Genomic DNA, 15618 nt, shown 5'->3' with positions numbered 1-15618 from the left:
CTAGCAGGGACGGGAGCCCTGAGGAAGGGTGGTTGCAGAAGGAGGGGGTGTAAGGGAGCTTTGCGCCTTGGATGCAAGCAAGGAGAGCTCCCATGTCATGCCAGCCTGGAAGATGCCGGCTGTGTGCATGGTAGGGAGAGCACTGCAGGGTGCTCGATAAATGGAGGGGTGCAGGGGGGACACGAGGGAAGGCTCGGTGCTGTTCTTGGTGGGGTGGTTGTGCCTGCGTGCGCTAAGAGCGTGGGAGAGCGTGACGGGGTTTTGTTGCTGTGCTAGGGCTTGCGAAGTAGAGGAGAGGACAGAGGTCTAAGGAGGTATGGGGTTATGTTGTGTGAGGGGAATTTGGGAGCGCTGTGCAAGGAAAAGCACAGATGGAGTGTCAGAGGAGCTGTGGGAGGGCAGTGGGCCATGGGGAGTGCAGGGGATCCCAGGGGAATACTGTGCTCGAAGAGCTTGCAGGTGCAAGGGGAGGTTTGTGTTCAGTTGGGTTACGTTCCCTGAAATGGTTGTTGTGATGATCGAGCCGCAAATCCTATGTGATGGTGTACAGAGATGTGTGGATGTGGTGTGCTGGTGTTTGCAACCAAGTGTTTTGTGTTGTGGAATTAGAGCCTGGGACTGATACCCTGAAAAGATTCAAGAACAGCAGGAGCTAGCTGAGTCTGTGTCTGTAACATAAAAAAGAAAATCTCAGGATCTGAGATAAGCTATGTTTGCAATTTAATGCACAACTGAAGTATCCTGAAATGTCCAGCTGCCCCCTCTAAAAACTGACCCTCCCCATCCATTTCCTTGTTGAATACCTCATCAGTTTCAAGTCAGAAAACTCGGAGAAACTTGTGAAACTGGAAAAACAGTGAACAAAAGACCTTTGTGTCCAGAGGAAGCTGGGGAGGAGCGGAGACCTCTGTGCGCTTTCATACCTGGTAGTAACACATCAAACTTTAGCTAGAAGCTGGTGTTAGAAAACACCACTAGGACTGTGGATGTACCAAGCGTAGAGCAATGTTTCGGTTAATAATTCTCCCCAATGGCCTTCTTGCTTACTGCCAATGGAAGGGTTTAGACTGACCATATTCAGTTTTGTATGCATGTCTCTTCTCTAGACGTGGCAAGCTGCAGAGGGAGTCAGACTTCATGGCCAGTGTAGACAGCAGCTGGATCTCCTGGGGTGTGGGAGTCTTCATTCTGAAGCCCCTGAAGTGGACCCTCTCCAGTGTGCTGGGTGACAGTAAAATACCTGAGGAAGAAGAAGTCCTGATTTATGTGGAGCTGCTTCAGGTGAGTGTTATTGAGAGCTTTCTCAAGATTCTACATCTCCAGAAAAACTGTGAGTTATTTTATGTGCTAGCAAGGGAGGATCAGGGTTGAATAGACCTTCATTTGTACTCCTTAGGCATTTAAAAACCTGTAGAGAGAGGATGGAATATATTACTCGGGGATAAGAAGTACTTTATATCTATAGATGTTCCCTGAAACTAACATAATGGCTTTTCACTGACTTCTGATAAATGGGAGGGGCAAGATTGCTTCCTTGTCCAGAAAGGCAAGTAGTATGCTGTGAAACTGCTGTAAATCTCAGGTTTGAGTTCGTGCAAGAGAAACTTGCAGATTGAGTGCCATCTGTTGTAGGGAGAAACGGGTGACGTAGAAGTCGCTGGCTGTCAGTCCAACGTATTGTCGAGCCAAACTCACGTGTGCGTTATTAAAGGCCAGTTTCACTTCAGAGCGCGTGCTTTCCGCTCGCCTTTTCAGATGTGATTAGAACTGCCCTTGGATCCTGTCAAAGACTCTTTTCTTTGGCACATTGTTAGTGGTAGGCCTGTGGGTTGCCTTGTGAATTCACACAACTCATTGTTGCTTAGTCTGACTTGGACAGTGCGATGCTGACAGTGGAGACCTTGTGTCCCTCTTTGTGTTACTCTGTGACTGTTAAAATTAGCAGCAGGACTTGCTGTTGTGGCGTGCAAGTGGCGTCTAAATGACTGGGACTAGCAGAAATGCAAGAACTCTTTAGATGTGTTCCTTTATTCGTAGTTAGTCTGATAGCAGACAGTGTCTTCCCTCTGCAGTGGGTATTCCACAGCCTTTTCAGAGCATGTATGCGTAGGAGAGGAGAGAAAGCTTTTAAAAAGGTGACTGGCAAACCACAAGCCTTGATGTGGAATCTGAGGGTGGGTGGAAAGAGTTGTTTCTATAGTCTTAAGTGGACCATAACTCTCACTTGAAATGGGGAAAACTTTTCTTTTTCCTCTGCCCGTGTACAAATGATGCAAAATGACTTGGTGAGCACAATTACAGTGTGGATTAAAGAAAAGCTTTTATTGGGTTTAAACTTGGGGCGGGGATTTCAAGAAGTGCAGAGGAAGCCAACTTGCTGCCTGCGTAGTTCTTACGTTACTCCATAGCATTTGCACAGGGAATGTGAATAGCGTAGTTTTGTTTCTTGTGGAAAACAGTACTAGTTTTCATTTCATTAATGGTGATGTTTTTAAAGCACTGTAATTGCTTTTGAGTGTTAACGTGCAACTCATTCTGAAAGTGTATCTGGCCCAAAATATGATGCGTCTAACTCTTCACCTTCAGTGTGTGGGAGGAAGCAGGTGTGGACTTGGCAGTTGTTGTGAGAGAAGGAAGAGTGCTGTGTGAGCTAATAGACAGCTCTGCTTCCTTTCAGGAGAAAGCAGAGGAAGTTTATCGCCTATATCAGAACTCTGCGCTTTCTTCTCACCCTGTTGTTGCCCTCTCAGAGCTGCGTTCCCTCTGTGCCAGTGTTTGTCCAGATGAAAGGACGTTCTACTTGTTGCTTCTCCAGCTGCAAAAGGAAAAGAGGGTCACGATCCTGGAACAGAATGGAGAGAAGGTACAGGGTAAAGGTGACTGCTTTTGGGTGGTATAATCCCTGTCTTGCATTTCATCTGGCTGGAAAGAATACTTTATTGGCTAAATACTTTGTTTGGAAAAGTAAATTCTTATGTACTCCAACATTGTAAGCTGGTTACAGATTAAATCCTCATTCTTGTGTGATAGGTTCTTCAAACATTTGTAATGTTATCTATGTAATTTAACAGCTAGAAAATTGGCAGATACTGTTGTTGTAGATAGTTTGTAGATTGGCAGATAGTTGTCTACCTGCAGGTTGACTGTTCCCGGCTACCCTAATTAAAATTGTTCCATGCCACTGGAATCAGTGTTCCACTTTCTGTGAAAGGTTTTCCTGTCTGTTGGTAACTACAGAGATATAGGCACTCTTATCTCTAACATGGCACGTTCCCTGGAGTGTTCTGCGCTGTACAGTTCAGTACTGAAGTACTCAGAAGTGTGACATTGCCATGCACTGTTCAGAGCACCAGGCCTGCTTTAAATCTTTAGGGTGTTCCGTTAAGGCTTTCTGTTTTCACACTGATGTTACTTGATCCTGTCTAGTTTAATATTAGATTATATGGTGACCAGTATGTCCTTGTCAGTCTATGACAAGGCTTAAACTGGGGGTGTAAAAGCATCTTTTCCTTCCATCAGAGTGAAAATACTTCTAGTGCAGGCACAGGTTCTGGAGACAAGTGACTCAAGCATGTGGTTCTCTTTCTTTAGATAGTGAAGTTTGCCCGAGGTCTTCATGCCAAAGTCTCCCCGATGAACGATGTGGACATTGGAGTATATCAGTTGATGCAAAGCGAACAGCTGCTGTCACAGAAGGTGGAGTCCCTTTCCCAGGAAGCAGAGAAGTAATTTGGGGAAGGGTGGTGGGAAGAACGTCTGTGTGATGTAGAACTTTGTATTGCTGTGACATTGTTAGAATGAAGCCGCTTTATGAAAGCACCAGTCATTCTTTCCTGTTCAGTAAACATAGTAGCCACAGTCACATGGTGGGGCAGGTTTTCCAGTCTTTGTTCCCTGTCCCCATGAAAACAACATGCAGTGAGTGGATGTCAAATGTTTTTGCAAAGATTTGGAATGCATTCAAGGACTATTTCTGAGAAGCCACAGTGGCTTGAGGGTTGTTGTATCCAAAATGCATTGTTACTCAGTCACATCCGGATTAGAGCAAGGTGACGAAGTTGGCTTCTGATTTTTTGAAATAACTACTGCTTGCAAAGGAATAAGCTCCTCTTCCTTGTTGCCTCTGTACAGGTGCAAAGAGGATGCCCGGAGTGCTTGTAGAGCTGGGAAAAAGCAATTGGTAAGTACTGCTCTACTTGGGAGGAGCTACAAGTTAAGTGTGTTGGAGCTAGTCCATAACTACAGATAATGACCAGAGTTAGGCATTGTATACTTAAATGTGTTGAAGTGGTGTTTCTGAGGCCAAAGGTCTCCTTAAGGTGGAGATAAGAATATATTTGTCCAGAGTGATGAGGTGAAGAGAAATGGAAATATCTAGCTCTTAAAACCAGCTGTTGTGTGTGTGCCTTGCTGCACAGGGATTGCCGTTTTTTTTTTTAATACTTCCTTTGACTGCTGCCTGGTTTGCGACCCAAGTCTGTGTATCTGATGTCTCCAGGCGCTGAGATGTTTGAAAGCCAAACGAAGGACAGAAAGGCGCATTGAGGAGCTTCATTCCAAGCTGGATGCAGTGCAGGGGATCTTGGATCGTATATATGCCTCCCAGACTGACCAGATGGTAGCATGTTAATTTTGTCTTGTGCTTCTCACTTTAGCCCCACTCTTCTCGTTTGTGTTGCTTTTACCTGCTTGTCAGAACTCATGTGTAAGGGGTGTAAGCTGGCTGCTGAGACTTTTAATCTCTGCTCTGATGTTGGGGTATTGCTCTGAGTAGACCTGCTTGTGGCTTTATTTTCTTCTTGTGCGCTAATGTTATCCAAGCGGGACCCTCAGAGAAACAGGTCTTGAGAGAAGCTTACACTGCCTGTTGTTTGTTCTTAGTTAGCATTGTGCATCTTTTTGTTTTTTTTAAGGTATTTAATGCCTATCAGGCTGGTGTGGGAGCTCTGAAACTGTCTATGAAAGATGTTACTGTGGAGAAGGCGGAGAACCTGGTGGATCAGATACAAGAGGTACTGAAATAAGAGCACCTCTAAATAAACAAGCAAGTAGTGTGTATATGTGCCCAGCTATTAATGCTGAGGCTTCTGGTGCTCTTTGGTTTCTATTCCATATGTCACCAGAGCAAACCGACTTGATCTTTTTAAATCAGCAAGCAGAGGTCTTCAAATAACTGGCTGTGTCTGGGCTTACATATTTGCCTTTATTGCTGGCTAGTAATCACAGTTTACATTAAATCTGTGTATTTTGTGTATTCTTTTGGTTAGCAATATTGTGCAAGCACACAAGTCTTCTAGAAAATGTTTAGTGAGATGAATTAAAAAGAAATACAAGTCATATCTTTGGAAGCTGGAATGCAACTATGTGCATAAAAACAGGGTCTTAAAACTGCCTAACCCATAATCTTCTGCAATTCGATAAGGGAAAGGAGACGAGTTTATTCTGAATGAATTGAAATGAAGAGAGTAATCTGTCTGCATAAGCTGGTGTAAAAAAACAGAAAAGGATTACTTTTTTAGCAACTACAGCTCCATGTACTTAAATGGTGGCTTCAATTACTGGGCTGAGGGACTGACTGTAAAATTTCATAGCTGAGATGTATTGGTCTTCAGGTTCCTTATTTTCTTAGCCTAAGCCACAATACAGGCTCATTACTTAAGTGAAAAAGCTAAAATTAGGGAGATTTTTTTTTCTGTCTGAGAAATTCTGTTTCAGGTTTGATCCTCAAACCTGCTACTTGGTCTGGTAGCACTTACTAAATAATATTCCATGTTACTGCTTTTGCTACTGAAAAAACAGTCATGTTGGAAGCTTCTCTTGCAGTAGTACCTGCTGCCTTTAAGTCTACTCTTGATTTTTTTTTTTCTTATTTCTACTTTTGACATAGGTGACTACAGTAAGACATAAGATTAGCTTATATTCTGTATTAAACGCTGTGTATTTTTCCTCAGCTTTGTGATACTCAAGATGAAGTAGCCCAGACTCTGGCTGGAGTGGGGGTCAATGGTCTAGGTATGTTTTGGGGTTTTTTTTCATCCTTTGTTTGTCTTCTCTTGCCACTGCTGGACCTTTGTGCTGCCATCCTTTCCCTGCTCCCTCCCCACATATGTCTAGTCCTCCTTCCTGGGAGGATAAGCACTTCCTGAAATACCAAGGGTGTTGCTACCAGTGCCTTGGGAAGAACTGACAAGGAGGTCTCATCTCTGACAGTGTGTTGCAGGGGAACTGGCATTTGTACATCTCAAATCCTTGTAGTCTCTAAGAGCTGGTGGATTTCAGTTCAGAGTTGTGTAACATTGATTTAAATCTATTTTTAGAGTGGCTGCCACTTTGGTTTTTAGGTGATGATCTTTTTCCTCTGGCCTGTGTGTTGCTGCAGCTTGTTTCTCTGCTGAAACGTTTTCTTGCCCTTAGATGCCTCAGCACAAAGCCTTCTAAAGGAATAGCTTCTCCCTGAGATCAGGACTGAATTTTCACCTTTAGAAGCAGCACAGGGAGTTCCTTATTATGAGTAATGATGGATGGGAGTAATAATACCTCTGTTAAACTTGGACTTCAGTCTGTGCTGCAGAGATGCTTCTTAATTCTGCTTGGAACTGAAAGTTTTCTTTAATCAGCAGAGATGGACACTGAGGAACTTGAGAAGGAGCTGGACAGTCTCCTTCAGGACTCGACTAAGGAGCCTGTAGATCTGCCTGCTGTTCCCCAGAAGGTGCTGAATCCCCCCATTTCTGATGCCGAGCTTGAAGCAGAGTTGGAAAAGCTCTCCGTTTCTGATGGAGGTATGGACGTCAGCAAGTCGTGTTAGCTAGCTGCTGTTAGGATCTATGACAACCTTGCAAAATGAAAGATGTCTAGCAGAACTAAAGTCTGAGCCAGAATCTTTCCCACTTCCAGTTACACGGTTGAGAACAAGCTGTCCTGGTATCGCTGCCAGGTGCTCACTGGCATTGTCTTTCGCTACCAGACTCGGTCTTGAGAGTACTGCGCTCTTTGCTAGAAATTCTGCCTGGATTTTTTGCCATGGAGTATAGGGAAAGTTGAAGGCCCTGTGAGGCAGCTAGTGCTTGGACTGATTATTTTTTTGTTGTTGTTTAACAAATCCTGTACAAAGCCAGGCGGTGGTTTTTGTATGTTCTGTTAACAGTGATAAAGTAGACCAGCGTTTTCATGCCTGTTGCTGCCAAGCACGTAGCATCTTCTCTGTCCTAGAATGCTTACTATGTCTTTTGTGTCATAGGTATGTTGTCTGCTTAAACTAGTACTAAACTAGTCTTTATTTGGTAACAGTGAGTGACCAGAGCTGAGAGCTTATGGGCTTGAACTGCATGCTGAGTTTTCCCTGGACCTGTCTTAGACAGGGGTAAATAGACTTTAATTTTCCTTTCAGGAGTCTGTTAATGAATAATTACGCAGGCCTGTCCATACAGGTTTTTTTCCTGTTTGGGCAGCTGATAGTCTCAAGTCTCTGAGCAGAAGGCGGCTCAGCATCCCATATCAAACATGAAGCCTGGGTTTCCAAGAGAATGCAATTGAATATTGAAGCACTGAGGCGCCCTGAAGCTGTACTTGTTAATTACGGATGTGGCTGATCTAGTCCTCCTTAGTGATGAAAACTGATCTCTTTCTGTTGCAATTTTCTTTATAGATTTGGCACAAAAGACTCCTTCTGCTTCCTCTGAACCCAAAACAGCTCTGGGACTGAATCTCTAAAGACCCAACAGCATCCTGTTGCTGCAGTTTGAGAAGTTATCTTAAGGTTCCTTAACTAATGACAAGAACTTCTGGGGAGAGGGGTAATGCTCCCCTGTTCTTCGTGGATATCACTTTGCTCAGCAACAGGATCTCCTGCCATGACAATCCACTCTGGAACTGGCCCCGGCTGGTGTTTGTCATCTCTGTGCCAACATCTGCACTGGTCTCAATTTGACTTGTGATCCCAAGTCACTCTGCGACATCCAGACTTCCCTCCTGGGAATGCAATTCACTATTCTGCCCAGTGAAGATAAACTCTTCTATGTCCATAACAGTGCTCGTTTTTTTGGTTTGTTTTTTTTTCTTTTTTTTTTCCCTTTGCTGTGGCTGATGTTGAGAATCTGAGTTGCAGCAGTATTGCAGTTGCTCAACATTTGGCTGTTTGTGTGGTTGTTTAAAACACTTGGCACATAACTTATGTCAAGGACAGTACCTATCTGCACCAAGCTTAAACACCCGTTGATAGTTCTATCCCTCCCTGTCTGTATTTTGCACGGTCGTGGACAACTAGACACTGTAACTGTTAAATTGTAGGAGATTTTGTTGCTGCTCTAGGGGGCAGCAATTGCAAGCACAAGACAAAAATAATTCCTCTTTCTGTAATGACACTAAGGCCTTAAAAGGGAGACCTGCAAAAGATTTTTTTAAATGAAGGAGTTTCTTAACGCTGCCTGTTTGTGACAAAGGCTTGCGGTCACTATAATACAATTTTCTGCTTGCTCTTACTTGAAAGTGGAGTTGTTTGCTATTCTTGTATCTTCCTTGTTTGCAAAACTTCTTGGGAGCTGCAGGGTGATCTGCTTTGAGCTCTTGCATGGAGCGATTTGGGGTGGGAGGAGAAAGGGATGTGTCATTTTTTTCCCTTTCTTGAGAGGACAGTTTCATATAACAGCCTTGACTTTGCCTTCAGTCTTGATGTTGCAGTTCCACAAGATTCTGAGTTACCAGAAAGCCCCAAAACAAAACACTCTAAATGTTCCTAATGCAAAAAAACCTGAGCACGTCAACTGAAGATGTTGTTTAGAGGCTGTCTTTACCCATCAGAAGTGAAATCATCATCTTTTGCAGGTCACTTTTTTATTGTGTGTATGCACATGGAAGAGCAGAAAGCCTGATACCTAACACGAATAAGTAAATCCTTTCAGGAGGGGAATGTGCTCTCAACTGGGCTTTCCGCACACAGAGCCTGTGTGTGGCAGAGGAGTGACTAGTTACGTGTTGATGTATGACCAGTCCTCCTCTCTCCACACCTCTCCCTGACTTGGAATGTATTCCTGTCACTGCTTCTACACTGCCTTCATTGCTGGAAGCCCTGTGGATGGCAGCTTGGGCGAACAGTAAACTAGAGCTGGAGTTCCCATGGCCTGTTAATTATTAGTGACCCAGCTTTAGCCCCAGAGGATGGGGGAAGAAGTTACAGGTGTCACTAGGGTGCTGTCTTGGCTCTGGCTTCATTGTCACTTTGTTCAAGAGTGCAGACTCTTGCCAGAGAAGATGTGCTGTAGCCAACTAGCAGTTTACCCAGGCTGCACAATGGAATGATGTGAAATGACTTGAAGCTCTGTATTCTGTTCCTTTGTAAGTAAACGGGAGAAAAACCACTGTGTTTTCTGCCTACGTGTAATAAAGGGGAGGGGAGGAACCAGAGTCCCTTGTGGTGCCTCCTTTTTCTTCTCTCTGGGCCACAGATCACTGCCATACTAGTGCTGTTCCAGCTGTGCTTCTGCATCTGTAAAACTTGTCTGCTGAAAGTAAATGGGCAAATTCCTGGGCTGCCTTTTCAAAAATCAAGTTGAGTAACTGCTGTACCAGACTTTGATTTCCCTGAGCCTTTTCTCTCTGTTTAAAAAAGCCCAACAGTTAGTTGTCTGTTTTTACCAAGGAGCCTGTACTGGCTTTTGCTTGTGGCGCCTTGATTTTACGAGTATCATTGTGGAAAGGCTTGCTGCTTTTTCTTTGCTTCAGCCTGTCTTATCTTTCCACTTCTTTTTCGTCGTTGAGCATCTCACAAACTAGTGCAATTTCAGGGCTTGCACAGAACACAGTCCTTTGCCTAAGCCACCTTGCTGTGGCTGTGAAGCACACTGCTGTGCCGGGAAGTCAGTTCTCCTAATTGACCCCTTGGTTTTGCACTAAACAATATATAAGCCTTATTCTAGGTGAGTTTTTGTCCAGCTTCTTGTTCTGATTGTAATTAAGCAGTACAGCTGAGGGGACTGGTACTGTTTTTTCCTCTGTCTTAAAGACAGTGAATCTAAATGGAGTAATCTGGTGCATAAGCTACTCAAAACAAATCACTCCTGCTTCCCTCTGATACTAAGATGCCTGAAGTAAGCTTTGGATTTGCAGGCAGTCAAGCCTGTTTCCTCTGGCAAGAGGTTTGATCTGAACTGGCATGCTGGTCCTTGGAGAGCTAGTGTGGTTTTTTTGCAGGGCTCAGGTCTCGCCTAAAGCCAGTATCACTGGATTTTTTTATTATTATTTTTTCTTTTAAAGGATCCGATTACCCCTCATTTTTACCCTGCTATCAGAACTTGTACCTTCTCTGGAAGTAAAGTGCAAAGTGAATCCTGTAGGAATAAACGCTCTCCTGTAATTCTGTATTGCATCTGACTGAGACAGCCGTTCTGGAAGAGGCATTTAAGAGTTAAACCCAAGCAGCTGCTGCTTTATTTGAAGTGGCTTGTAATTTTCTTCCTTTGATGCAAAGTGGGGAATGTAATCAAGATGGCTGAATAGAGAATTTTAAGTATATTTTGGTGAGACAGCAGGGAAGGGAAATAGAGGGCAGCTTCTTGCTGGGTGAGGAAATTAAATATAAAAACCTAGAGCTGAATTGCCACCAAACTGGAATCTTATCATATTTGAGTGCTGTTTAAAATAGTACTTAACTTGATTCTCAGAAAAAATAGCAGCTGCTTATGCGAGGAAATGTAGCAACTGTTTAGTAATATAATGCAGCAGAACATTTTCTAAGTTTTCTTAGGAGAGAAGATTGCATCTAGCAGGCAGGAGGAGTTAATCTGTGAATGTGAGTAGCTTCCTTTATCTTTTTTGAGTTACTATTTTGTTTCCCTATGACAGCAGAGCTAACGGACCTTTCTTCATTAGGTGTGTTCAGAGATGCACAGAAATTGGGTAATGCATTGGATCCCTTTCCATCTCTTTTTTTTTTTTTTTCCCACTGCCAACCCAGCTTTGAATGTCTGCTTCAGTATAAGTAGCAGGCAAGGGTGGGATCCTTTCTTAGATGTTTTTAAGCTCCTCAGGAGGAGGAAGGCTTCCTTGTATCTTGAGGAATGATTTCCTGGAATGCGTCCTGGCTTACAATGTGCAACCAAAGTGTGCAGTGAGCTCCCACTCCAAGCCTCTGATTTAATGCTGTCTGACAGATCACCTGCCATCACCGCTCTCTTGAAGAGCAGCGAAAGCATCCTGTTGTTTGTGTCTGGCAACTTAGATCTTAAAAATCTTTGTGCCCAGTATAGGGAATAGGAGAAAAATGCCCTTTGGGGCAGAGAGTGTGTCTGCATCCATCCTTGCATGGGTTAGTGCACTGCCAGGGTCCTCTGGTGTCTGGGCAATGAGATGTCCCTCCTCTTCCTCTGAAATTCTGGTAAGGAGGAAGGGAGCTGGCCTGACACAGAGGAGCCAAGTGAAAGTTCCGAGCCATGAGCCGGCTCTTGGTGCCATCTAGCTACTCTTCTTGGCGTAGGCCCTTGGCAGGAGCAGGCTGCAGACGGTGGAACTAATGAGATTTAATTAAACAAAGCCTTCAGAAGTAAATGCTGTGACATGCTGGCAACAAGTTTCTTTAACCTGTCACAAAGCAAGCGTGCTGTTTACTTTAGGAGTAAGCTTCTTGGTGCTGTATCTTCAAGAGAATAATTGCGCTCTTGTTTGAAAGTTGTTCTTGGGCAGTTCCTGCTCTATCTGGGCTTATGCAAAGCCTGGGTTGCAGGGTCAAGTTAATTAAATCTCGGTGCAGCTGAGTTGACTCTCTAGATTGGTTGCTGCTTTCTTCAGAACTGGTGTCTGTGACAGGCAAAGGCAGAGGTCATCGTGATACACTACAGCAACTATCAATGTAATGAGTGAATTAATGCTGAACTGCCTGGTGGTTTTTTCAGCTTGATTTAGAAAGCTTTTGCTGCTCTTTCCCACCTTGGCCAGTTTACCAGCAAGGCATTTCTCAAAAGCAGGTCCCTATTTAAGCAGCTGTTACAGAGCTGGCTCTCGAGGAAACTTGCCTCCTGAAGGATTTCTGACATTTCTTGATCAAAGGAGCCCTTTTGCTTACAGAGTGGCTTTAGTAACAAAGCGATGGATTCCAAGTGCTCCTAAGGCTAAACTGTGCCTTAGCAGGTCAGACCTGGTTCCTAACACTGTGGTGTTTTTCCCCCTTGGTGTGAGAGGGGAGAGTCTTGCAGAGCCGTTTGCTTGTCGGTCAGGAGTGAGAGTTTTATGGGGTAGGAAGAGTAGTTTTAGGGGGGATACCCCTGCTCATTCCTCCAGAGCTGCCCCCAGTTCTGCAGTACCATGATGCTTGTGATTGCTGCCTTTCAGCCCCAGCAGGCTACCAGGCTGTGCCCTCACTTTGACACAGCGGGCTGGGGTTGTCTGGCCCTACTCGGCCCTTGTGCGAGAAGGAAGAGTTGTTCCTGTGCTTTCGGGGGAATGGTTGGTAAGGGTAGTGAGGAGACCTCTTAGGGCTGACCGCTGTTTACTGGCAAGGATGGGTACTGTGCTGGAAAGATGTCTTGATTTTTTTTTTTTCTGGTTAATGTTTTCAGCTGTCAGTCGATCACTGAGGTGATAGCTAATGTGGAATTAGCTAGGAATTAAAGAATGATGAACTCGAAAGAGAAGCTACCTTATATCGCTTTACTGAAAGTACTCACGTTTATTCAGCATAAAGAAACTTATCAAAGTGATGTTCAATATCCTTTTTGGTTCTAACATAACCTCTAATGAAAGAAAGACTGTCTGAAAACCGTGCTTTGTCTGATACTTTCAGAAAGAAAAAACTTTCAGATTTGTACAAGCTTTTTTGTGTGTGGTTTTTTTTTTCCTTTTTTATTTTCTGTGGACTTGAAGGAATTTTGTAGTGGAAAGTAAATGCCAGTTTTGCACCACTTGCAGCTGGGCAGCTCGGGACAGGGGAGAGTAACTGGTTTAGGGTCATGTACCCCAGCCATGACTCGGTGCCTGTGCAGTGCATTTAGGTGTCTTTTATTCAGAGATCAAGCAGACTAGATTTCCTTGCTGATTTGCATTGAAGACCCTCAAATCCCCCTAGAATGTTTGTTATTTTACCCCTTCAATCCTATCACCTAATTCCCAAGCAACTTACCCTGTCAGCTGCGGACTCCCAATGCCACGTTCTTCTTGGCTCGCAGAGGACCGACCTGCTGAGTAGGGGACCTGGTGTGTGGGCAGAGGCAGATCTCACCTATGTGAAATCCAGAGGCTATTAGCAACAGAGGGAAGAGCAGAGCAGCCTGGTTTATGTGCAGAGAAGGTCCATCTGCAAGAGCAGAGAGTGCCTGATTCCCTCTTGCATCTGGCAGCAAGTCCCAGCCTGGCCAGCGCAGAAGAGATTGACTGGGATTCTGTAGCAGGCACCAGATCAACAACGGATGAAGAGCTTCTGAGAGAGGAGGGGGAGGAAGGCTTGCAGCAAAAGCCCTCCCAGCTCGCTGGAGTGCCGGAGGTGAGTGCCAGCTCTTTGTGAACGGCAGGCTGCAAAGAAAGAGAAGTGGGGTGGGAGGCAAGAGAGGGGAAAAAAGAACGCCACGCTGTCAGCAGGAGACTTGGAAAGGAGTGAGAGCTTCAAGCACTTTTCCTTGTGCTGGGTCGTCTGGCTGGGTGCGAGAGCTGGGAGGATTGCAGTTGGTGCTTCTGAGATGTCAGCGGAGCAGTAAAAAGGGGTTTTGGATGCTGATGGGGACTTGAACAGCAGTGAAACTGCTCAAGGGACTGGAACGAGGAGGAACCCATGGATGGTTTTTACTCCTCTGCAGAAGGAGATGGGCAGGGTGTGATCAATAACACCAGCAGTAGGAAGATCTGGGCAGAGGAAGGCAACTCCAAGTTGTCCTTCCGTGTGGTGACGGCTGCCTCCCTCTTCCTTCTCATCCTCTCCACGCTCCTGGGCAACACCCTGGTGTGTGCGGCTGTGATCAAGTTCAGACACTTGCGCTCTAAGGTCACCAATTTCTTCATTATCTCCTTGGCAGTCTCTGACCTCTTTGTGGCTGTACTGGTGATGCCCTGGAAAGCTGCCACTGAGGTGGCGGGGTTCTGGCCCTTTGGGGCTTTCTGTGATGTTTGGGTGGCTTTTGATATCATGTGCTCCACAGCCTCTATCCTCAATTTGTGCATCATCAGCGTGGACCGTTACTGGGCCATTTCCAACCCCTTCCGCTATGAGAGGAAGATGACGCAGCGTGTGGCTTTCATAACGATCGGAGTGGCTTGGCTACTGTCCCTCCTGATTTCCTTCATCCCTGTGCAGCTGAAGTGGCACAAGGACCGTGAGCTCCTAAGCCAAAATGAGACAGGTTTTAACATCACTGGGGAGAATGAAAACTGTGATTCTGGCCTCAACAGGACTTACGCCATCTCATCTTCTCTCATTAGCTTCTACATCCCTGTTGCCATCATGATTGTGACCTACACCCGCATCTTCTGCATTGCCCAGCGGCAGATCCGCAGGATTTCCTCACTGGAGAGGGCAGTGGAACATGCCCAAAGCTGCCACAGCCGCGACTGCCCTCACGAGGCCTCCCTGAAGAACTCCTTCAAGAAGGAGACCGAGGTCCTCAAGACCCTCTCAGTCATCATGGGTGTCTTTGTCTTCTGCTGGCTGCCCTTCTTCGTCCTCAACTGCATGGTGCCCTTCTGTAATCTTGACCTACGTGAGCCAGGAGAACTACCTTGTGTCAGCGAGACTGTCTTCAACATCTTCGTCTGGTTTGGGTGGGCCAACTCTGCCCTCAATCCTATCATCTATGCCTTCAATGCAGACTTCCGGAGAGCTTTTGCAACCATCTTGGGCTGTGGCTGCCTTTGCCCCAGCAATGCCGTGGAGACGGTGAACTTCAGCAATGAGCTGGTCTCCTACCACCGTGACACCACGTATCAGAAGGAAGTGGTGACCCTCAGCTACCCCCAGCTTCTCCCCCATGCTGCTCTGCAGATGGAAAACAATGAGGTGTCCTTTGACCAGGTTTCTCAGGTCTCCGAGCCCTCTCACAGCATCTGCCCTGCGGATGCCTCGCCTGCAGTGATGCACGTGCAGTGTGAAATGACCATCTCGCTGGAGAAGATTACGCCTTTCACCAGCAATGCGTTCAATTGAGATGGGGTTGGGAACCAGGGTGGTGGGGTGGGCTCGAGGAGAGATGGAAGCAGGGACACTACTGCAGTTGCCTGTTTTCTGAGGAGTTTGAGGATAACATGGTATTGTACTCTCTGCCTGGGCAGGAGTTTGCATTAAGAAGTGTGGAATAGCCAGAGTGATTTTTCCAGATGGCTCAAGGGGTTCGGATACGTGTTTTTGTAACTCGCAGTTTCAGATCCAGCCCAGGTGGGCAGCGGAGATCTGTGTTGCTGCTCTCTCTAGCTGACCCATGGAAAAATGCTTTCTGCGAAAGATGAAAATGCAAGGGCTCGGATTCCACTTTCCTTGTGACTTCAGCTGAGAAAGCAAAGACTTGTGTGGTCTGCTGAGCCTCTGCTCTGTAGCCCGTGAAGTAAAAACGCAGCTGTGCTTGTGGGGAGAGAGGCTGGTTTTGCCACTGCCCATGTCCAAAAGGCCATCAGCCCAAGGCTGCTAACTGGGCACAAGCCAAATGCCAC

The 15618-nt window shown here is 45.6% G+C and overlaps 2 protein-coding genes across 2 annotated transcripts; both read left to right on the top strand.

Moving 5' to 3' along the window:
- Positions 1 to 1025: 1025 nt before the first annotated feature.
- CHMP7 (charged multivesicular body protein 7) lies at positions 1026 to 8050 on the top strand. Its single transcript, XM_009697996.1, has 9 exons — positions 1026 to 1281; positions 2678 to 2863; positions 3592 to 3725; positions 4132 to 4180; positions 4499 to 4618; positions 4914 to 5012; positions 5952 to 6012; positions 6621 to 6782; positions 7649 to 8050. Exons 1-9 carry the CDS (start codon positions 1138 to 1140, stop codon positions 7711 to 7713), a joined length of 1020 nt encoding a protein of 339 aa, XP_009696298.1. The 5' UTR covers positions 1026 to 1137; the 3' UTR covers positions 7714 to 8050.
- A 1106-nt stretch (positions 8051 to 9156) lies between these two features.
- Positions 9157 to 15118, top strand: LOC104159964 (D(1) dopamine receptor-like). The gene is made up of 4 exons (XM_009697998.1): positions 9157 to 9175; positions 9385 to 9486; positions 13326 to 13468; positions 13748 to 15118. Exons 1-4 carry the CDS (start codon positions 9157 to 9159, stop codon positions 15116 to 15118), a joined length of 1635 nt encoding a protein of 544 aa, XP_009696300.1.
- The last annotated feature ends 500 nt before the right edge of the window (positions 15119 to 15618 follow it).

The sequence above is a fragment of the Cariama cristata genome, unplaced genomic scaffold, assembly GCF_000690535.1.
Source record: "Cariama cristata isolate BGI_N322 unplaced genomic scaffold, ASM69053v1 scaffold39053, whole genome shotgun sequence".
NCBI lineage: Eukaryota > Metazoa > Chordata > Aves > Cariamiformes > Cariamidae > Cariama > Cariama cristata.
The sequence above is the reverse complement of the archived record's forward strand: the minus strand, read 5'-3'. Positions and strand labels throughout refer to the sequence as shown.